Source organism: Manis javanica, chromosome 1 (genome assembly GCF_040802235.1).
Source record: "Manis javanica isolate MJ-LG chromosome 1, MJ_LKY, whole genome shotgun sequence".
Taxonomy (NCBI): domain Eukaryota; kingdom Metazoa; phylum Chordata; class Mammalia; order Pholidota; family Manidae; genus Manis; species Manis javanica.
This window is the reverse complement of record NC_133156.1, coordinates 180,218,538-180,239,120: the sequence shown is the minus strand read 5'-3', so window position 1 is coordinate 180,239,120 and position 20,583 is coordinate 180,218,538. Positions and strand designations below refer to the sequence as shown.

The following is a 20,583-nucleotide window of genomic DNA, read 5'->3' as shown; positions in this document are numbered from 1 at the left end:
AGGGAAACAGTAAGGATAAAGTCTTTCTCCTTGGTTCTGGGTGTAGTGGGGGAAAATTCCTCTCTGATAATTCAAAATAATAAGCCTGTACTCACACAAGTTTGGGTCCAGAATCTATACCACATGAGTGGCCAAAGAAATTCCAAGACAAAAATTTATTTAAAAACTTGGTCCCAAGTTGGTACAGTACTCCTGGGAACCTAGCCAAGCTTAATGTAAAACCTCTTTGGCCTCAAATAATTCCTATAGCTATAGTTGCATGAACCATGAAAATACAAAGTCACTGAACACACAAAGAAACAAGTTATCAAAAACGATTTAAGCCTGTAAAGATAACTGTTATTGGAATTTTCAGTTACAGTGTATAAAATAAATATGTTTAATATGTTTTTAAAAACATAAAAGGTAATTTAAAATATAAGGAAGGAACAAGAGATTTTATTATTGACTAGTTAGATTGGCTAAACAACCAATGATAAAACATAGTAATGAAAATAATTGTAATATAAAGTTACTAGATGGAATAAATAAAAGATTAGTCACAGCTGAAGAAAGAATTAGTAAACCGGAAAATAGAACTTTTAAAAAATGAACCAAACGGGGAGGTGGCGGCGGCGGAGCAGGGAGCCAGACCGAAAGGGTCGCAGCGTCCGGGCGCCCCTCACACCCATTGCGGCGGAGGCGCGGAGCGAGGCGGGGCGGCCGGCCGAGCCCGGGGCAGCGGAGCCACGAGCGGCCAGCGCGCAGCGCCGCCGGTCCACCCGCCCGCCCGCCCGCCGTCCCTGGCGCGGCTGCAGGGAGGCGAGGACTCTCTGACGACGGTACCAGCTCTTTGGTACATTGGATGACACCACATTATGAGTAACAGCAAATGCGACAGTTTTACAGTATGCAAGTGGCAGACTCAGCTTTCACTGTCCTGAAACGTTACCAGCAGTTGAAACCGATTGGCTCTGGGCCCGGGGAATTGTTTGTGCTGCTTTTGATACAGTTCTTGGAATAAATGTTGCAGTCAAAAAACCAAGCCGTCCTTTTCAGAATCAAACTCATGCAAAGAGAGCTTATTGTGAACTCGTCCTCTTAAAATGTGTCAATCGTAAAAATATAATTAGTTTTTTCAATGTGTTTACACCACAAAAAACTCTAGAAGAATTTCAAGATCTGTATTTGGTTGTGGAATTAATGAATGCTAACTTATGTCAGGTTATTCATATGGAATTGGACCATGAAAGAATGTTCTACCTTCTTTACCAGATGCTCTGTGGTATTAAACATCTGCATTCAGCTGGTATAATTCACAGACATTTGAAGCCTAGCAACATCATAGTAAAATCAGGCTGCACACTTAAGATCCTTGACTTCAGCCTGGCCCAGACAGCGTCCACCAACTTCATGATGACCCCCTATGTGGTAACGTGCTATTATCAGGCACCTGAAGTCATCCTGGGCATGGGCTACAAAGAGAACGTTGATATCTGGTCAGTGGGTTGCATCATGGGAGAGCTGGTGAAAGACTGTGTGATATTGCAAGGCACTGGTGGTATCCTTCCCGGGACCTTCCCAGCCATGCTTTCCATAAATACCAGACGGTAGCAGGAACTCAAAAGGAAGATGGTGCAACTAGACTCTGTCTTGAGGGGATCATTATTATGCTCATCACAGAGTCACAAGCCAAATGGTTCAGTTAATTAAGTGAAAATACTGTTGATTTAGTTTATTTGATTAATTTAGCTAGGAAATGTAGTAGGCCAGTATTCATCTGTAATTTAATTAATATGCAGTTTTGTTAGTTATCAGTATGCATTAAAATATTTCCCCCAAAGCAAGAACTGAAGCACCCAACGTAAGCCCTAAGTGAAAAGGATTAAAATGAAAAGTGTATGAGGAACAATTTATGTTATATTTTTCCTGTTACTCTGCTAATGTGCCATAGAAATTTTTAAAAGATCCATCTAGAAGGTTATTTTGTGACATACTGGGAAAGTCTTAATAAATATAAAATGCAAAAAATCAACTGACACTGGTCAGCAAATCATGTTAATGACAGAGCGTGAAGGGGAATAGATAATATATTTGTAATAGCTTTCTTTCCTCATATTCATCATATTCTTCCATCTTAGTATTTGTTATGCCAACTTGGTTCTTCATATATACCCTTTTTCATTTGTGTTCTAACCATTTAATATTTTCATTAGTCTTTGATTTTGTTTTATGTTATGAAAGCTTAAAGTGTTCTCTTTCCATTGGCAGATGGATGGTAATTTTTAAAGGAAATCAAGCTGTGAAGTCAGTGTTTTGTTTGTATTTTATCAAAGTAAATTTAGTTTTTTATAATTTTATGAGGGTGCTTTTCTTGTAATATAAATTCTTCACAACACAAACTTGGAATGAAAAGATTTTATTCCTATTATTTTGTTTACCTTCCTTGACATTTTTCATATCACATGTTTTATGTGAAGTTATATTCAGCATTCTGTTTTGTTCTAATAAATTTTATAGCAGTTAAAAAAAAAAGAACCAAATGGCAGCCTTGACATATAAAATAAAGAAAATATGGAAGAGAAGTTAAAAGACATGAAGGATAAAGAAGGTCCAAACTTTATCTAACTGCAGTTATGTAAAGAGAAGAGAAGAAATGGAAGAGAGTCTGTATTAAAAGAGAAATACAGATGAAACTCATTGATATTTGTCTTGAAAATAGATTTTTTGGACATGACACTAAAAGCACAAATGACAAAAGCAAAAATCATCAAATGGGGATATATCAAACTAAAAAGCTTCTGCCCAACAAAAGAAAAAATTAAGAAAATAAAATGGCAGCCTACAGAATGGAAGAAAACTTTTGTAAACCAAAAATGAGATAAGGGGTTAATATCCAAAATATATAAATAACTAACACAACTCAATAACAAAAAAAAAACCAATCAAATTAAAAATGGGCAGAAGAACTAAATAGACCTTTTTCCAGAGAGAACATCAAAATGACCAACACACACATGGAAAGATGCTCAACATCACTAGTCATAAGGAAGGTGTAAATAAAAAACACAATGAGGTATCACCTCACACTTGTTAGAATACCTATCATTAATAAGACAAGAGACAAGAAGGGCTGGCAGGAATGTGGTGAAAAGAGAACCCTTATATACTTGGTGGAAATGTAAACTAGTACCACTACTATGGAAAACTATGTAGAGGTCCATCAAAAAGTTAAAAATAGGTCTACCATTCAAGCCAGCAATTCCACTTCTGGATATATACCCAAAGGAAATGAAAACAGGATTTCGACAAGAAATTTGCACTCCCATGTTTCCCACAGCATTATTCACAATAGCCAAGATATGGAAGATCAACCCAAATGTACATCAACAGATGAACTGATAAAAAATAAGATGTGGTATATATACATAATGGAAAATTATTAAGTTATGAGAAGGGAGGAAATACTGCTCCCTGTGACAACATGGACGAATCTTAAGCACATTATGATAAGTGAGATAAGTCAGACAAAGACAAGTATTATATGATATCAATTACATATAGAGTCTAAAAATGTCAGACCTATGAAAAAATAGTAAAATGGTAGTTACCAGGAGATGGGGTTGAGGGGATAAGATTGATGATGTTTAAGAGTACAAATTTATAACGAGTAGTAAATAAGCCATAGAGATGTAATGCACGGTGTAATGAATATAAACAATAATATTGTACTATAATGATGTAAAATGATACATACTGCTTCAATGACATTTTACAATATAAATGTATCAAAGTAACACACTGTATACCTTAAATTTATAAAAGTGACATGTTTCAACTTTATCAAATAAAGAGAAATATAGGATACATATTCAAGAGATCCAAGGGATTCCCATCAGAATAAATTTAAAAAATATATTTGATTTAATAATAGTGAAATTGTAGAAAAACAAGCATAATATCATAAAAAGACAGAGAGAAAAAGCAGATTCCCTACTGCAGATGTAAACTGTTAGATTAACATGATTTCACAATAGCAACAATGAAAGCCAGAGACAAAAAAAATCTTCAATAGGATAAGAGAAAATAACTGTCAATCTATAATGCTTTAGGCAGCAAAATGATCCCTGAAAAGTGAAGGTGAAATAGACATTTTCAAACAAATAAAACTAAGAAGTTTATTATGAGTAGATCCATAGACATGTTCTATTGCTGCACAACCATTTACTACAAACTCAGTGGCTTAAAAGAATACAGTTCTTGTGGGTAAGGAGTCTGGTTTTACCTTGTCTAGGTGCTCTGCCAAGGGTCTCAGCAGGCTGAAATACTGGTGTTATTCAGGGCTGCAACCTCAGCTGGGCTCCCAGTGCTCTTCCAAGATCACGATTATTGATAGAATTCAGTTCCTTGTGACTGTAGAACTGAAAACCTAGAAGTTTCCTTGAGGCCATGTGGCCCTCTCCACAGTGTGGCAGTTTGTTTCTTCATGTTAAACAGGAGAATCTCTCTGACTTCTAGTAAACCTTGATTAGGTCAGATCTGCCCAAAATGATTTCCCCTTTGATTAACACAAAATTGAATGATTATAGATTTTAATTACATCAGCAAAAATCCCATTTATCTGTTACCTAACATAATCACAGGAGTGAAAATCCATCATATTTATGAGTTCTACTCATACTCAAGGGGAGGGTGTACACGAGGGGGTAGAAATCTTGGGGCCACGTTAGAATTCTGTCTACCACAAATCTTCATTGAAGGAAGCTCTAAAGGATGTACTTTGGGTAGAAGGAAAATAATCCCACATGGAAGAGCTGAAACACAAGAAAGAAAAGTGAGCAAAGAAAATATTAAACATATGAGTAAATCTGCACAAATAACAACTATTTAAAATAATATATCTGATTTGTGAGATTAATGAAATAACAATATAACTAAGCTAAATATATTAACATAAATATTTTAATAAGTCAAAATATTGGGTTACAAATACCAATTCAAAGGGATTGGTTAATGCTAAAGAATTCTAAGATCTATGTATTATTTGCAAGAAAAATAAAGATATTGATTAAAGGCACTGTTAAATATGCAGGTTAAAATTTTTAGACTAGCCACCAAAGAACAGAAATAGATTGTACACTTTCAAAACAAGAGAGGGAGTTGAAAAGTGGAAAAACCATCCCACTGCACTTTAAGCTGTTCCCAACCAACCTTTCCTCTCTCCTTCACTCAGGGTCAGACTTGTATCATAGTCTGGTGGATGTCCCAGCTTCTCCCAGCTTCTTCATTTTCTCTCTCAGCCATTTCCCCCAAAATGTTTCTTGTACATTAAATCCTAATTTTTCACCTGCTTCTTGGAGAATGGCTCTGGACTGACACAAATCCCCAATTAATTTTATAAAATGGATATATCCATGGCAGCAAAATCAGATAATGGCAATATAAGTTAAAAAACATGACTATGTTATATCTAACAATGCATACAGAAGCAACACTATGACCAAGTTGGATTCGTTCCAGAAATTCAAGTTTGGTTTAATACTAGAAAATGTATTAAGGTCTTCGAGAAAAAGAAATAATAGGTATAATAGTCTAAAGGGAAGAAATAAAACTTTATTATTTCTAGATGGTGTGATTTTCTATGTAGAAAAAACAAAAGAACTACAGATAACTCATGAGAATTAGATAAATGATTAGTTGTTTGACATATAATCAATATACAAATTTTAAAATACCATTTACAATACCATGAAAACATAAGATACCTGGAATTAAGTACAAGATCTTTATGGATAAAATTATTTTAAATTTTATAAAGATATTACGAAAATCTAAATAGATACGAGTATACCTTGTTCATGGTTAGGAAAACTCAAGTCATAAAAATGTCAACCCTCCCAAGTAGATAGAATGCAATACAAACAGGAATTTTGTGTACGTGAAATTTGAAGAGCTGATTGATTCCAAAATTTATGTGATGAACAAAGACCCTAGAAAAGAAGCAATGGGCCCTCAATCCCAGAATTCACTGATCTTATTATTATTATTCACCCAAGAGCAACTGGTTTGATATAAAGATGTAACAGGCCCAGTTACAGTAGCACCCTGTGAAGTTGGGGTACTGTCCTACAGGTTGGTGCATCTGCCTTAATCCAAAGGACATTGCATAATGCAGTCTCCCTTAAAGCCAGGAAGCACATGTCTAGAAGCCAACAGGTACAGGTAGAAGTTTCTCCTCTTCCTGGTATCCCTAATACCCACTGGAAGTTTTACTCCCCATCACTATAATGTGGGACTCAGTGGATTTGGAGATTGTATTGCCCAAGGGATAAAAACTTCCTTCAGAGAACTGGCAATAAAATGAAAGGTGAACTGTTCCCTGGCTAATCTGAGCTCTCATGCCACTGGGCCAACAGGAAGAGGAAGTGGTCATTATACCAGACAAAGTGATAGTGATTGATCCTTTGAGCCAGCAAACAAAAGGCATAATCAGAGGAAGGGCTGGAAGTCAGGGGGAGGGTGGCAAGTTAGAGCAGGGTCACAGAGGTTCAGTCTGTCTTGTTTAGGTTTGTTAGTTGGACCAAGGTATTCCAGAGGCTTTGGGCCATTTGAGGATCCTGAGCAGCTCTAGGGGGAAGAGTTACCACACAGGAACTGCTAAAATATTTTCCAGAAATGCCATCCAACTCCTTTGCCAAGCTTAGGTAGAGAACTGGGTTTGCACCTTGTTTGAGATCCTGTAGAGACATGGGGAATGTTGGGGAGGAGTCATGCCAGGCAGACTTTAGCTTGTGCAGGACAGGCTAAGAAGCAGAGTCCTGCTCCACCCTCTTAAAGAGGAGCCAGATCCTCCCCTACCTACCTTAATGAAGAAGCTGCTGAGCCAGAAGAGGACGCGGTATGTCCAAGAGAAATTCTTCATGATACCCGTATAGACAATACCTGGGTCCACAGAGTTCACAGTCACACCTGAGAGGGTGGGGTGCAATGTAGTACAAAGTGAAGTAAGAGGAGGCTGTGGGAAAGAAAGGATTAAGTGTGGTTCTGCAGTGTGCAGTGAGAAGATCCTACTGCACCTCTGCTGGGCAGAAGTGACCAGAGACTTGGGGGTGGTGCTCGGGAAGTCAGTGTTCCGCAACTTACATGAATGGTGAGATCCAAGCCAATGAGGAGACATAAGTATCTGAAGGTGTTGGGTGAACTTTAGGAGGACCATGATAGATGGTGTTGATATTGGGAAATACTGACTAGGAGGAGAGGGATGGTGTGCACATAAGAAAGTTGGAAAAGGTTGAAAAGGAGATGCAGAGATGGGGTTGAGAGAAATATAAAGTGTGGATGATAATGGAGGAGATTAACAGCTGGCTTGGGCCATACTGAGAGTATTTCATGGCCAAGGCCAAGGCATGTTGGGATGAGATGTGAAAGGCTGGGAGGTGGTGCTGGGAAGTGGTATAGGTAGTATAAGAGGCAGTTACCAGTCCCTTCCAGTCTGCGGGCAAGCTCCGTGGTGAATGAAGTCAGGAGTAGTTTGCTACAGTCGTAGTTCTGGTTGAAGGCCAAAGGTCTACCAGCCCCAGTCAAATGTTCCTCATCAATGTACCCATGTGCTTGCCGAAAGGAAGACACATTCACCACCCGGGCTGACCCTGCCCGTTGTAGAGCACCTGGGTGGAAAGAGGATCACACTCCTTCAATCCAAGTCCTGGGTAAACTCGCATGCCCATTCCCCAACCTTCTTCTCCAGGAGACAACAGGAGAACAGGGCCCATCCAGGGCTCTCAGAAGGTCAATGGGCACCCCACCCAGGCACCCGGGCTAGGCACAGGAGAGCTTGTGTGAATTGAGACTTCATTTTCATTAGCTGCTTGACTGATGCTCTTCTTCCTCCCCTTTTTGCAGTTTTGCCTTGTGTTTACCCCACTTATCAGCTGGATCTAATTTCATTGATCCTTGTTTATGTTTCATCTCACTGGTGGCTAACAACAGAAAGGAGAGACTGGAAACTGTGAAAGCTGTCTTTCACATACTTCATACATTAATTCACTTAATCATCCCATGAATGTTCATTAGGCTCCTGGATTATGGCAGACACTAAGAAAGGTACTAAGGACATAAGGATGCTAGCCTGTGGGGGGAAAAGAAATGTATGCAGAGATACTTAGGGAAATATTTTTTTTAAAACTATCTTCCAAAGGAACAAAAATAAAATTACAATCAGTAGAACAGTAAATCTTAAAAAAAAAAAGTGTGCCTAACTGTACAAAGAAAATCCAGATGATATAAAGTTTGGAAAATAATAATAGTTGTTCCAAATGAGTTTACAGTATTTTTTTCAAAATGCTAAAACTATTCTGATCCCTACATTTAAATTAAGAGTCACAAATGAAAAATTGAGCAGGTGGTATTTAGACAAAATTTGCTGGATAGAAAATTATTCTTAAAGGGGGCAATGGACCCCAAACTTGCAGACATAGTGACTTTAAAATCAAACCTGCAGACATAGTGACTTTAAAAACAGCCTAATTAAGGCTAATCCTCACAGAGCAGAGTTAGTGTGGGAACAGAGATGTGTACAAGGGGAAGGGAGCCCCAGGAATTGGGGGTGGCTGGGGAGGCAGAGGGGTCGGGGCATAGCACAGGTGACCTCTGTGCTGTCTTGGCAGATGAACTAAACTTAGCCAGGCTGAGGGGGGTGGAAAACGTTATTCCAGATAGAGGAAACCACGTGGGCAAAACCACAGTAAGAGAAAATAAATAGAACAGGTCCAAGAATACAGATTGTCTGGCTGGAGACCCGAGTGTGGATTAAAAAAGCACAAAAAGTGAGGCTCTCAGTCTGCAGGAGGTCCTGTAAGTAAACAATAGGATCCTGTAAAGGATGGAGTGCTTTCAAAGGATTTCAAGCAAGAAAGAGGTAAGATGAAAAGTGATTTCTGGAAGTGGCAGGAGAGAGAACAGAGAAGGGGAAACAGGAGAAAAGACAGTTGAAGGAACTATTACTAAGCAAGGTGCAGACAGGATGTTGTAGCATGTTACAATTTTGGGGAAGGGGGAAAAACATTCATACTTGTAAATATACAGAGTTATGCCTTGCGCTTTGTTCACTTTCCAGATGCAGCTAATTTAATCAGCCTCTAAAGGGTAATAGTAGTGGCCTCCTAGGAGGGGAATGGGTGGCTGATTTTCAAGGAGAGGAGGAGACTTTTCTCTTTCCTCAACGGTCTAACCTTTTGTACACTTTTGTGTTTTGGACATGTTACCTGACTCAAAAAATTTCACTTTCTTTTAAAGAGGTTATTACACAATCCAGGAGAAACTATTTGGAAGAATGTTGCCTACTGCCCACCTCCCACCCCACCCCCCATACCCCTGGTCCCCCCAGGGTAAAAACAAAGCCCAAAGCTCCTTAATCAGAAAGGATTAAAATATCAGAAAGTCAAAGGCCTTGGGCCCAAGGCAGTGGTGTGTGTTCCTCTATATTCCTGGAAGATCCTGAGCTCTTTGAGAACAGGAAGTAGATCTTCTTGGAGTGGCCTAGGAATGTAGATATGGAGAAGCTCTACTGGTCTGGCTAGAACTCAGAGCTGGAGGAAGAAGTGGGATCTTATATCCCTTGCTGGTTGGTTTTTAGGCTGACTGGTTCCATTACCAGCCTCGTAATCCTGATTTGTGTCAGGTGGGTTCCACTGCTGTGTGCAGTGAGGCACCCTGGGTCATTGCTCAGGAAGCAGCTGGATGTCAAAGGGAAGGAAGTGACCATGGGAGACAGTTTCTGGGAAAAGGAAAAAACATTCATACTTGCGAGCCATGAAAATGCCAGGGAAATGGAGAAGTGGGGGTGGCACAAAAGACCAGCACCCAGCCTTCCTTACCTTGGAGTAGGTTTGTGAGCAGAAAGGGCCCAACATAGTTGGTGGCAAACGTGAAATCAAGGCCTTCTGGAGTAAGTGTCTTGGGATATCCTGGGAGGAGATGACAGCGCGGTAAATGGGTGGTAGGACTACCCTGAGGGAGACAAAATCTGAGGCAGTAATATATCAGGGTCCAGTAGAAAGGCCACAGAAGCATGTATGTGCAAAGATGCAGGCAATGAAGTTTGAGGCTTAACTTAAGGTAAGCCTTGCAGAGTTGTGTATGAATAGCAAGATACACAGGCCAGACTTTGGGGATGCCTGTTTTGGGATCCTGAACTAGCAAGTAGGTTCCTGAAATGTGTTTGGGGGAAGCAAGTCAAGTCACATACCACAGACTGCCGCATTGTTAACCAGCAGGTGTATCTCAGGATACTCCTGCAGAAGCCACCGGGCAAAGCTCCGAATGGAGGCCATAGAGCTCAGGTCCACTTCACCAAGCACAAGGCAATTGCTCTTTGAGGCTGCTTGGATCTTGGCCAGGGCCCGCTGTCCACGCTCCTGGCTACGGCAGGCCAGGATCACACGGGCTCCACGGCAGGCCAGCTCCTGGGCCACAATCTTTCCGATGCCTATGGGAGGTTAGTCTGAGGAGTGACTAAAGAGCAGTGGAACAAGAGGAGGGGCAAGGATACTGATAGTGGGTGCTTATCCTCTTCCTTGTCCTTCCTGTTGGGGCTTTGGGGATAGGGCCCTTAGGGAGGGAACAGGGTGGGAAGAGCACTCACCACTGTTGGCCCCAGTCACCACTGCCGTCTTGCCAGTCAGCTCTGTGGAGCAGTGCCGGAGGTCCCAAAGATGAGACTTATACAAAAGCTGCACATACAGTCCAAACAGGAGGACCAAGAGGAGGACAAAGCCACTGCCCCAGACCAGGGTGCTGAGTAGCAACCACTGAGGCATGTCAGAAACCACTGGCCTACCACTGGAAGTGCTGCAGTGGAGACAGGGTGAGGAGGAGTAATCAAAGCTGCCTTGGGGAATGACAAGGCTGGTACACAGCCTGACACAATTTAAGGACGCACTTTCAGATTTGTTCAAGCACCATGTGTAAACCCAAGAGTGAGTTCCTCCTTAAATTGTGTGTTCTAGCCTCCTGATTGCCTCACTCCAATCTTTAACCCAAGTGAATCAGGGCTTCCCTGACTCAGAATAGACACAAATTATCTCTAAAGTGAAACTTGGATTTGCACTCTATGGTGAAATGATGGAGCTCCAGGAACTGGAGAAGCAAGAAATCAGATTCCTCATACCTGAAGTACTCTGTGCTCACGAAGGGCCATAACCTGCCTCCCCCACTTGAAAGGAGCTGAAGTTCTGACTGAGGTAAGACTCCACTTGCAGCCCATGTCTGCTCCTTTTGGGGGAGGGAATGATTCTCCAGAATGCCTTTATTCGGGAGCAGCCTTCACTCTAAAGCATCTCCTGAGGGTGTTAATGGGGTTGTTCTCTGTATTAGTGGCAGTGTTCTATATTCTTCTAGGCCTGCGGGAGAACTGCTGCTCTCCAAGTTAGAGTACACACTTTTGGAAGAAACTGACAGAGACATCAGGCCAATTCTTGAGGCAACTCAGGTGTTTATTTCTGGCAAACAGACAGAAGGAAAGTAGGATTCCCACTGCTGAGAGTCAAGGCCCAGAATGGGGCAGGTGCTTGGAGGAGAGTGACCACACTTTGGGGGCTGAGTTCTTTATTAGCTGTGCCACTATCACCTGGGGCTTTGGGGCACATGTCTGGATAGGGTGCTGCTCAGTGGAAGGAGAGGTGCCACTTTCTTTGTCCTCCTGCTGGGGTACTTCAGAGTTGAGCAGCACCTGGGTGGTTGGGTTCCACATGCTCACACCAGGAGCCAGCTTCACTGCTTCCCCAAGCAACATGGGCTTCCACATCACCTGGGACGTTGCCTGGAGCACTCCAGGAGCCCGATGAGGCCACCTGTGAGGATCCTGGCCCTCGCTGTCCCCGGAGCCCAGGCCCTGCGGAGGTACACGGGTGCGGCCGGCCCACAGCTCACGCAGCAGCTCAGCCTCCCCTTCCCAACCGCTGGGCCACTTGGCACCCGGCCACAGTTTGGGGCTGAGGCTGCGGGCCACTCCGGGGAGTGCCGCGTGTGTGGCGGGAAGGCCAATCCCGGGGCTGGGAAACTGCAGCTTTGACCCGAAGCCTGGAGACGGCAGGCCTAAACTTAAAGTGCGGAATTGGAGTCCAGGGCTGGGGCCCAAGGCACGGAACAGAACGTCAGGAGGGAAAGGGAAGAACACTGTCGGGGAGACGTGGATGCGGGGGCGGGGAGCTTCGAGGCCAGCAGCAGCCTCGGTCTTCACGCCTCGCGGGCGCCCGCGGAAAACTCCCAGGGGACGCACCTCCGAGCAGGGAACCAGAACCTCGGCCAGGGGGCGCACCCAGCGGCGGGGCAGCCGCGCGGAGTCCAGGCGCGCCACCGCCGCCTTGCGGCCCACCCTGTAATGAGGCGCGCTCAGCCGCGTGTCAGCGCGCGGAGGCTGGGGCGGCTGGAATGACCCCAAAGCGCTGCCTGCCGAGCGGCCGGCCACGCACACGCCCGAGGCGATGCGGAGCACCTTCTTCTTTTTGAGCCCCGCTCTGTCCCCAGCCGCGTGCGCCTGAGGCGCGCGATAGTAGAGGTCCTCCAGCAAGAACTGGTTGCTGAGGGGCTGTGCCCTCTCGGCCGCGGCCTGGGGGCTGGCTACCAGGGACAGCTCCAGAGAAGGGTGGGGACTGCCGCTGGGCTCCAACTCAGCCGACGGCTGGAGGCTCGAGTTGAAGGACCCGGCCGAGGACAGGTGGCCTCTTACCTGGTGGTCCAGTTCCTCTAAAGGACCCCCAGGTCCTACATCCTGAAACAGCTCCGGGGTGGGTGGGGGGCCCGGGGTGACTCTTAGCTCCGGGGAACGCTCCCAAGATTCCATCCGCTCCTGAGGGCGTCTATCCATCCACGATCTTCCTAAAGGGATCTGGTCTGTGCTCCCTTGGTGCTGGGGAAATGTATCAGGAGGTGCGTAGTGAGACATCCGAAAGGAGAGAGAGGAACTAAGGGTGGAGGAGTTTAGAGGAGCCCTGGGGAGCGTGAAGACAGCGGCGAGGAGGGTGGGGGGAAGTGAGAGGAGGAGGGCGGAGTTTGAGGCACCTGGGGACAGGGCTTACTACGCCTTGTAAGGTCTCCTCCATCCCCACTGAGGCGGGTGCGTGCAGCACCGGCACGGATCCCTGAGCCCAGGAGTCTGTCGCGCATGTCGAGGGCTCCTCGTCCTCACCCCATGTGGGGTCCTCAGCCACTGAAGATTCTCCCTCGTCCCGGGCCAGGAAGCGCCACTCGGTGATTTGCAGCATGGCCTCCCGAGCCTGGCTGACAGTGAATGGAATGCACTGCGGAGGCGAGAGAGTCTCAGCCTGGCAGGGAGTGGGTGGGGAAGAAGGGAAATCGGTCTGGAGCACTGGGATCCAGGCCCACCTGCTGGGTCAAGTAGACTTTGAAGGCGGAGTCCATGACTCGCGCCAGCAGATCTGCCAAAATATCTCCCACCACGTCCTCGCCCTCCTCGACCGCTGTGAGCGCCATCCACTCGGCCTCGGTGAGCCACCCAGGCACGATGTCTACCTGCTGCACTGGCACCGTAGGCGGCCGTGCCTTTTCCGCCTTGGATCGGGTCACCCCCCGGTCTCGGGCCTGCCTCTCCTGCCTCTGTGGGAAAGGAACAGGGCAATCAGGGCAGGCAACCAAGGAGTGGAACTGAGAAGCAGCTATACGTTAGGAGGAAGCTGTCTCAAAGTTCTCTAGTAAGAAGGAAAAGCCTTTTGAAAGGGACAGTTTATTAAGACCCTACTATGGGACAGATGTTTTTTAGGTGTTCAACCTAGCTAATTTTCCTAACAGCTCATTAAGCACATTTTACAAACAAACAGACTTGACACAAGTTAATCACCACGTACTTCTTGCTTGGGATCACAGAAACCCACGCTATACACACCTCTCACTCCCCAGTCATTCTGTTTGCGCTAGTTCAAAGTTCAAAGTTTAAAAAATTCCAAGAACTGAAGAAACAATGAATTAGTAAATGGTGCTGGAATTGTTGGTGCTGTTTAGTCTCCTACAATCCCCTAATCAACTTAGATTTTCATTTTACAATACAGTTCCAAATAAATTCCAGATGGATTAAAGGGTAAACACACACACACAAATAAAACAAAAACATAAACAAAAAATAGAATGTAGGAAAATAGGTTAAGTTGTCATATAATCTCTGGGTGAGAAAGAACTGCTTAAGCACAAAAATAATGTAAGAAATAATAAAGAATTAGATAGTTTCATTCACATAGGTCAAATTTTCCTGTTCTCAATTTCAAAAATGTGCCTAGTTACAAGCTGTTATTAGTAGCTACCAATTACTGACACTTACAATACATCAGTCACATACATTTACTCGATTCCTACGTTTTTTTTAGACTTTTTAGTATTTTTACCCCCATTTTACAGAATTTGCCCAGGATCACACAGCTAGGAAGTAGTGAAGTCATCATTCACATGGAGGTCTGTCTGACTCCAGAGCCTTATTTTATCTTGCTTCCCAACCAAAAAATAAAAAAACATTTGCAACAGAAATTTTTTAAAAAGGTAAATATCTCCAAATATATTAAAAACCCATACAAAATAATAAGTAAAAAAAATCATAAGCCCCCAAGAATGATAAGCAAAGGACATAGCATCTCACAAAAGCAAAACTGTAGACTAACATTTGAAAAGATGTCCAATCTTCAAAAATATCAATTCCAGTTTTACAAATATACCCAAAAGCATATTCTGAAATAACAATAAAAATATATTCTCTAAATCTTCTGCATCCGTGGATGTTTTGCTGCCCTTGTCTAGCTTGGATTAATACTTAGTCCATAGGCACACACCTGATCATCTACATTTGCCCTCTTACAGCACTAAATTATGTTTTCTACCTTTATCTTGCATCTACCTACCACTTCAGCATTTTATTAAAAATAATAATAATAATAATAATAATAATAATAATAATAAAGGGAGAAATGTGGGATCAACATATAAATCAAGTATAAAAATCAAACGAATATTCATATTTGACCTGATTGTTTATAGTTCATAATGCGTGATCAAAACCGAAAGTTTCTGTGATGAATGCCCTTGTACTGTTCACCATGTAAGAATTTATTCACTATGTAAGAATTCGTTCACCATGTAAAAACTTGTTCGTTATGCTTCAGAAGATTGGAGACTGATGAGAATTAGGATTGAGATGGATTAATGATTGTGCATTGAGCATTGACCCCCCCTATACAGAATTTTATTGTTGTTAACAACCATTTGATCAATAAATATGAGAGATGCCCTCTCAAAAAATATATATATATATATTCTCTAACATATTCCTTGTGGTGTCATTTATAATAGCAGAATTTTGAAACACATATGTCTAACAAAAAGAAAATAGCTAATTGTGCACTATCTATATCATGAAATACTATGTAATGATTGAAAGTAATCTTCAGGAAGAATTTATAATAGCACAGGGGTATACTTATGATGTAATATCAGATCAAACAGGATACAAAATTACATATCAAGTATGATCTCAGATATGTAAACCAGTATGTTGAAGAAAAGGAAAACACCAAAATGGTAACAGTGGGTATATTTCTTTCCTATGCTCATATCTGTTTTACAAATTCTCTACAATGAGCTTGTATGCTTTTATAATCAAGAAAAATCCACTTAAAAAGAAAAATGCCAAGGGCTTCCTGGTCCTCACTCCATGGTGGTCCTCAGCCACTGCAGATTCTCCCTCCTCCCAGGACAGGAAGCACCACTCAGTGGATCTGCAGCATGGCCTCCTGGGCCCTTTTAGGGATATAGGAATTTACTAGCAGATTCCTGGGAGCCTACACACTTGCCCACAACTGTCTCCCTGAACCTGGTTCCCTCCAAAATTTACCTCCAAACGTAATCTTCCCAAACCATTGTCTTCCCACCTCCAACCTTATTGCCTCATACCTGATGACCGCCAAAACTCATTCTCCCCCAAATCAGGTGTTTCCTAAATCTCACACTGAACTCAAAATCCCCCAAGCCATATTTCCCCTGTCAGTTAGTGAGAGCAGTCCTGGTGGCAAGCCCAGGGAATGGCCCACAGCCCAGTCCAGACTTGGCCCAGGAGAGCAAAAAGGGTTGGGAAAAAACTGGTTCCTTAGACTTCTCCCAGCCTCTCACATGACACCTGTGACCTAGTGCGTAGATGTGGCCTGACCAGAGAGGCCAGATATACTGTGGCACAAAGGCTCTTCAAATCTGTTTTATTTTTTAATTTCTCGGCTTTTAAATAATTTGCTTTCAAGTACAGACTCATTTGTTTGATTCATTTCTTCCTCCTGAAATTCTCGAAATGGATAGCAACACCTCTCCCAGAGCAATTCTGGTATACCCATTTAAATGGGTTCCAGAGCCTTCTTGTTCGTGGCTCTGCACCACCCGTTTGATCCTTTCCCCCAGGTTCCGAGTGTGACAAAGCGCGTGAGTGGGCGTGGTGCAGGTGTAGGTTTTCTGGCCAAGTACTGGCGTGGCTTCCTTGGTCACCCTGAACGCCCACGCGGTGGGCGGGCGCCGTGGAGCGGAGCTGGCCCCCGGCTGCAGACCCAGACCTTAAAGACCAATCCCGGCTCTAAAGAACCCTCAGCTGAACTGAAGCTCACCGAGCCTTCGTGCGCCATCGCCTCGATTGTTGCTCCAGCCCCTGGGTTTTAGAGGCTTTTAACCCCCGGCGACTGCCGCTGCAGCCTAACGGTCGCCCCGGCAACTGCGCCCTGCCCACAGTTGCCCCGGCAACCTCACCACGCGCTGCGCGTTCGGTTTGCTCGCCCCGCCTGACGGCAGTGCGTACGTACGTCGTCTCTATGGTGGCGGCGGATTCGGAGGGACAGAACGGACCTGAAGTCAGGCAAGCTGGCAGGGGACAGCTGTTGTGACCCCTGACCCGGACTGGGCGCTTCGGGAGCCGAACCAAGGGAGGAAGGGCCTGGGGCTGCCTGCCTCAGCCCACCTTGGCTTGGGCGCTTGGGGCCACCGGATCCTGTGCCATCACCATTCCTCCTCTGGGATTCCCCCGTTGCCTATGACTCAGCCCTGGGGCTCCTCTCTCTCTTGCTCCATGGGACCCTCTCCACTCCAGACTCTTCTATTGACATCCTTTGGGCCCTTCACATCATTACCCAGTCTCAGGGATATCCTCCAGTGCCTCTTGACAGCACTCCCCGCCCCACCCACTACGGGAATCGCCGCTGTCGTGTGCTTCCCGCTCGCCTCGTGATTCCTGCGTCTCTCCCCTAGGATGTTCCGCCGGGAGCGCTCCATCCCCCTTCGAGGCTCGGCTGCCGCCCTGTGCAACAACCTCAGTGTGCTGCAGCTACCCGTCCGCAACCTTACACATTTTGGGGTAGTCCATGGACCCAGCGCCCAACTTCTCAGCGCTGGCCTGGAGGGTGTGCCTTTGGCCCATCGCCAGCTCCGTGCCAAGGAGGGAGCTGGAGTGAGTCCTCCACTTATCACCCAGGTGAGGCATGGAGTTGGAAGGGGTGTTGCTGAACACAGTCTTAACCCCTGTCCTTCCTCTGTACCCTACTCTAACTACTTCTACCTACTCTGATTCACCTCCCTCCAGGTCCACTGGTGTGCCCTCCCCTTCCGAGTATTGCTGGTACTCACCTCACACAGAGGAATACAGGTAAGAAGAGGACCTTCCTGTCTTCCCCCACTAGAGGTTTCTCAACTTCTCTTCAAGGCCTCAAGGTCCTTCCCCACTTGCCTCTAATAGCCCACTCATCCTTATTTCTCATCTCTATTCCTTCCATCTTTTCCAATTCCTAAGTGCCATCTCCAGTATCTACCTCTTTACTAACATCTCAGATCCTCAATCCTCAGCACCTCTCCAGGTACCTGCAGGATTAAGTCAGGTGGGGTAGGGTCCAGGCTGGGACTGGGGCCACTGAAGCAGGCAAGCAGGGGCTAGGCAGGGCAGGTAAACATTGCTATCCAGAAACCAACTGCACATAGGTCCCTACCTCCCAGAGTTGTGTTGAGGGTTAAGTGAGCTAAGGCTAACATGAGTAAGTAAAGTACTCAGCACAGAACTCAGCAAAAGTCAGTTGGGTTGTGCCCCCCACCTTGCTCTCATCTTCCAGATGTACGAACCTGATGGCTCCGTCATGGTCTATTGGCATGCACTGGACTCTGAAAATGCCTCCCCAGGTACCTGCAGGACTGAGGAGGGTGGGGGTAGGGAGTGTTCTAGGGCTGGAGGATGCACTATTTCTAATAGTTTTACCCTTTCATACTCAGTACAGGCTGTGTTTGCCCGAGGAATTGCTTCCAGTGGCCATTTCATCTGTGTGGGTGAGGGATCCAAGGGCAGAGTATTGGGGGTGCTGGGATACAAGGGTGTGGGCTTTGGCTAGAAGGGTGCTGAAGGTCTGAGTAAATTATGGAGGGTTAGAGGGAAAGGTGGGAGTGAAGAGTGGTGTGAGACTCCAAAAGCCATGGAGGGGTTCAGAGTGGCAGGGTGGGATAAAATAAGGGTAGTTGGTGGAGGGGCAGGACTGGTGGAACAGTGAGAGGTGGGTTTGTTACTAACGTTTCTGGGATGACAGGAGTGCTGAGTATGGTGGCAGGAGACTCAGGAGGATAAGGAAGCCATCTGTGGGGCACTGGTTCTACAGGGACATGGTCAGGCCGGGTACTGGTATTTGACATCCCAGCCAAGGGTCCCAACATTGTTCTGAGTGAAGAGCTGGCTGGGCACCAGACACCAGTCACAGACATTGCCATGGAGCCTGCTCAGGGACAGGTGAGTGGATTCCCCCCCACCAACTCCAGTGAGCCTGGAGACATCCCCACTTTGGGAGGCAGAAACCTGGGTTCAAGTCTTGGCTCTGTCACTAAGCAGGTGGAAGACTTTGGGCAAACTGTTGCCTTTTTTTTAGGCCTCAGCAACTTTGTGTCTACTGCTGAGGCCAGAGATATTTTACATTTATATGGCCCTTAATTGGTCATTAACACTTTCAAAACCGGTGTGAACTGAAAAGTTGGGACAGATGGCATCTAAGATGCTTTCCATCTCTAACCTGCACTGCTTCCTTCTCTGGAATTGGGCAAGTCTTACCTATTCAGGCCCACTGCCAGTGCCACCCCTCCAGGAAGTCTTCCCCTTATTCAAGCTCCCACTGATCACCCTTAGCCGTACCCTGAATTGGTACTGCCCTTAAAGACAAGCCTTGCCTCCCTAATTGGATGACAAATCTCTTGAAGACAGGGTATGTATCTTCTAATTTTCTCCACTGCACTTAGCCCAGAGCAGGGCCATGGGCTATATTGGCTACCTGGGGTTGGGGGTTGTCAAGAGGCCCAGAGTCTAGACATCACTGTGACTGGCTCACTGCAAGATCTCCAGGAGGTCATAAAACCTCAGTTTCATCATCTGTCAGTAAGGGCAATTATATACCCCCTCCTAACACATGGTATGTGTGTGGCCTGGGGACTTCCATAAGTCATGCAAGGAAAGCATTTTATGCTTCCAGAGGGAACCCTGAGTCCTGATGGTACCACATCTGCCCTTCTCTGGAAAGACAAAGATGCAAATATTGCCTCCCTCCCCCTTCTGTCCTGTATACAAGCTCAGCAGAGGCAAAAAGGAAGGGCTGATCCTGCCTTTCCCCTCAGGACTGCATGGCTGACATGGTGACAGCAGATGACTCAGGCTTGCTGTGTGTCTGGCGGTCAGGCCCTGAATTCAAATTATTGACTCGAATTCCAGGATTTGGGTAGGTGAGGTGGAAGGGGGCTAAGCCCTTCCTGAGGCAGCTTCAGGGTGGGGAGCAGCCTTGGGTCTGGGAAATCAAAATGGGGTATCACCCTTGCAGGGTTCCATGCCCTTCCGTGCAGCTGTGGCAGGGAACTCTAGCAGCAGGCTATGGGAATGGGCAAGTGCGTCTCTATGAGGCCTGTACAGGAGCTCTGCACATCCAGATCAATGCCCATGCCCGGGCCATTTGTGCCCTGGACCTGGCTCCGGAGGTGGGCAAGGTTAGTCTCTCCCTCCATCCACAGTGCAGCCCCCTCTCTGGGCACCCCAGCCAATATTAATCCTCCGTCAGCACCTTCAAACTACCACCCGTCCTTCCTGCCTTTTTTTCACAGCTACTTTCTGCGGCCGAGGACACCTTTGTACACATTTGGAAGCTGAGCAGAAGCCCAGAAAGTGGCTGCATAGAGGTGTGTGTGGTGAGAGGAGTGGAATGGGGGGCCCAAGCACAGAGCAGCAGGCCCTGAGCAGCCCTCTCTCCTTTAGGTGGAACACTGTCATGGTGAGTGTGTACCTGACACCCCAGTGTGTGGTGCCCGATTCTGTGATCCCTCAGGCAGAAACTTTGCTGTGACTGGCTATGACCTTGCAGAGATCCTGAGATTCAGCAGCATGTGAGAGAAGAGCAGCCTTCTTTTTCCCCTGTGGTATTTATAAAGTACCCCCTCCACCCAGCCCCTGTCTGATTATTTGGTTATCACAGTTACACTTCAGGACCAGTAAACTAAGCTCCCGAGAGGGGCTAGGGTAGGTCCAGACCAAGCAGGGAGGCAACCTGCCCTCAAGAACCAGGTGAGGGC

The 20,583-nt window shown here is 45.5% G+C and overlaps 3 protein-coding genes, 1 long non-coding RNA gene and 1 pseudogene across 6 annotated transcripts; 3 read left to right on the top strand and 2 right to left on the bottom strand.

The window, feature by feature from the left end:
• Positions 1-857: 857 nt before the first annotated feature.
• LOC108402269 (mitogen-activated protein kinase 9 pseudogene) lies at positions 858-1,974 on the top strand (annotated as a pseudogene).
• A 408-nt stretch (positions 1,975-2,382) lies between these two features.
• LOC108402285 (retinol dehydrogenase 12-like) lies at positions 2,383-10,904 on the bottom strand. Its single transcript, XM_017668732.3, has 7 exons — positions 10,622-10,904; positions 10,226-10,465; positions 9,855-9,944; positions 7,458-7,646; positions 6,842-6,948; positions 5,191-6,716; positions 2,383-4,793 (listed from the first exon to the last, which is right to left on the bottom strand). The coding sequence occupies exons 1-6, from the start codon at positions 10,794-10,796 to the stop codon at positions 6,528-6,530; spliced, it is 990 nt and encodes a 329-aa protein (XP_017524221.1). The 5' UTR covers positions 10,797-10,904; the 3' UTR covers positions 2,383-4,793; positions 5,191-6,527.
• LOC108402287 (uncharacterized) lies at positions 8,695-11,544 on the top strand. Its single transcript, XR_001854401.3, has 3 exons — positions 8,695-8,896; positions 10,986-11,219; positions 11,377-11,544. It is a non-coding gene; the product is annotated as an uncharacterized lncRNA (long non-coding RNA).
• Positions 11,451-16,752, bottom strand: C1H2orf81 (chromosome 1 C2orf81 homolog). Of its 3 annotated transcripts, none has more exons than XM_017668731.3 (4): positions 16,623-16,752; positions 13,363-13,593; positions 13,039-13,277; positions 11,451-12,968 (listed from the first exon to the last, which is right to left on the bottom strand). In XM_017668731.3, the coding sequence occupies exons 1-4, from the start codon at positions 16,638-16,640 to the stop codon at positions 11,522-11,524; spliced, it is 1,935 nt and encodes a 644-aa protein (XP_017524220.1). In that variant the 5' UTR covers positions 16,641-16,752; the 3' UTR covers positions 11,451-11,521. The 3 variants fall into 3 exon arrangements, with proteins under 3 accessions (XP_017524220.1, XP_017524218.1, XP_017524219.1); XM_017668729.3 differs by having other exon boundaries at positions 11,451-12,886; positions 13,056-13,277; XM_017668730.3 differs by having other exon boundaries at positions 11,451-12,886; positions 13,056-13,301; positions 13,510-13,593.
• Positions 16,753-16,754: 2 nt separating this feature from the next.
• Positions 16,755-20,457, top strand: WDR54 (WD repeat domain 54). The gene is made up of 10 exons (XM_017668734.3): positions 16,755-16,867; positions 17,257-17,479; positions 17,588-17,650; positions 18,108-18,174; positions 18,265-18,318; positions 18,642-18,769; positions 19,642-19,742; positions 19,842-20,004; positions 20,119-20,193; positions 20,270-20,457. Exons 1-10 carry the CDS (start codon positions 16,824-16,826, stop codon positions 20,399-20,401), a joined length of 1,050 nt encoding a protein of 349 aa, XP_017524223.1. The 5' UTR covers positions 16,755-16,823; the 3' UTR covers positions 20,402-20,457.
• The last annotated feature ends 126 nt before the right edge of the window (positions 20,458-20,583 follow it).

Bases quoted from the DNA above. Each gene is read 5' to 3' on its own strand.
- C1H2orf81 (XM_017668731.3), bottom strand. The intron at 13,278-13,362 runs GTGGGCCTGGAT...TCGCCTCCGCAG, and splicing joins AAGTCTACTTGACCCAGCAG to TGCATTCCATTCACTGTCAG. The intron at 12,969-13,038 runs GTGCCTCAAACT...CACGCTCCCCAG, and splicing joins GTAGTAAGCCCTGTCCCCAG to GGCTCCTCTAAACTCCTCCA.
- WDR54 (XM_017668734.3), top strand. From the start codon at position 16,824: ATGGTGGCGGCGGATTCGGAGGGACAGAACGGACCTGAAGTCAG. The intron at 17,651-18,107 runs GTAAGAAGAGGA...CTCATCTTCCAG, and splicing joins CCTCACACAGAGGAATACAG to ATGTACGAACCTGATGGCTC. The intron at 18,770-19,641 runs GTGAGTGGATTC...CTTTCCCCTCAG, and splicing joins TGGAGCCTGCTCAGGGACAG to GACTGCATGGCTGACATGGT.
- LOC108402285 (XM_017668732.3), bottom strand. From the start codon at position 10,796: ATGCCTCAGTGGTTGCTACTCAGCACCCTGGTCTGGGGCAGTGGCTTT. The intron at 10,466-10,621 runs GTGAGTGCTCTT...AACCTCCCATAG, and splicing joins GGTGACTGGGGCCAACAGTG to GCATCGGAAAGATTGTGGCC. The intron at 6,717-6,841 runs GTAGGTAGGGGA...ATGTCTCTACAG, and splicing joins TCAGCAGCTTCTTCATTAAG to GATCTCAAACAAGGTGCAAA.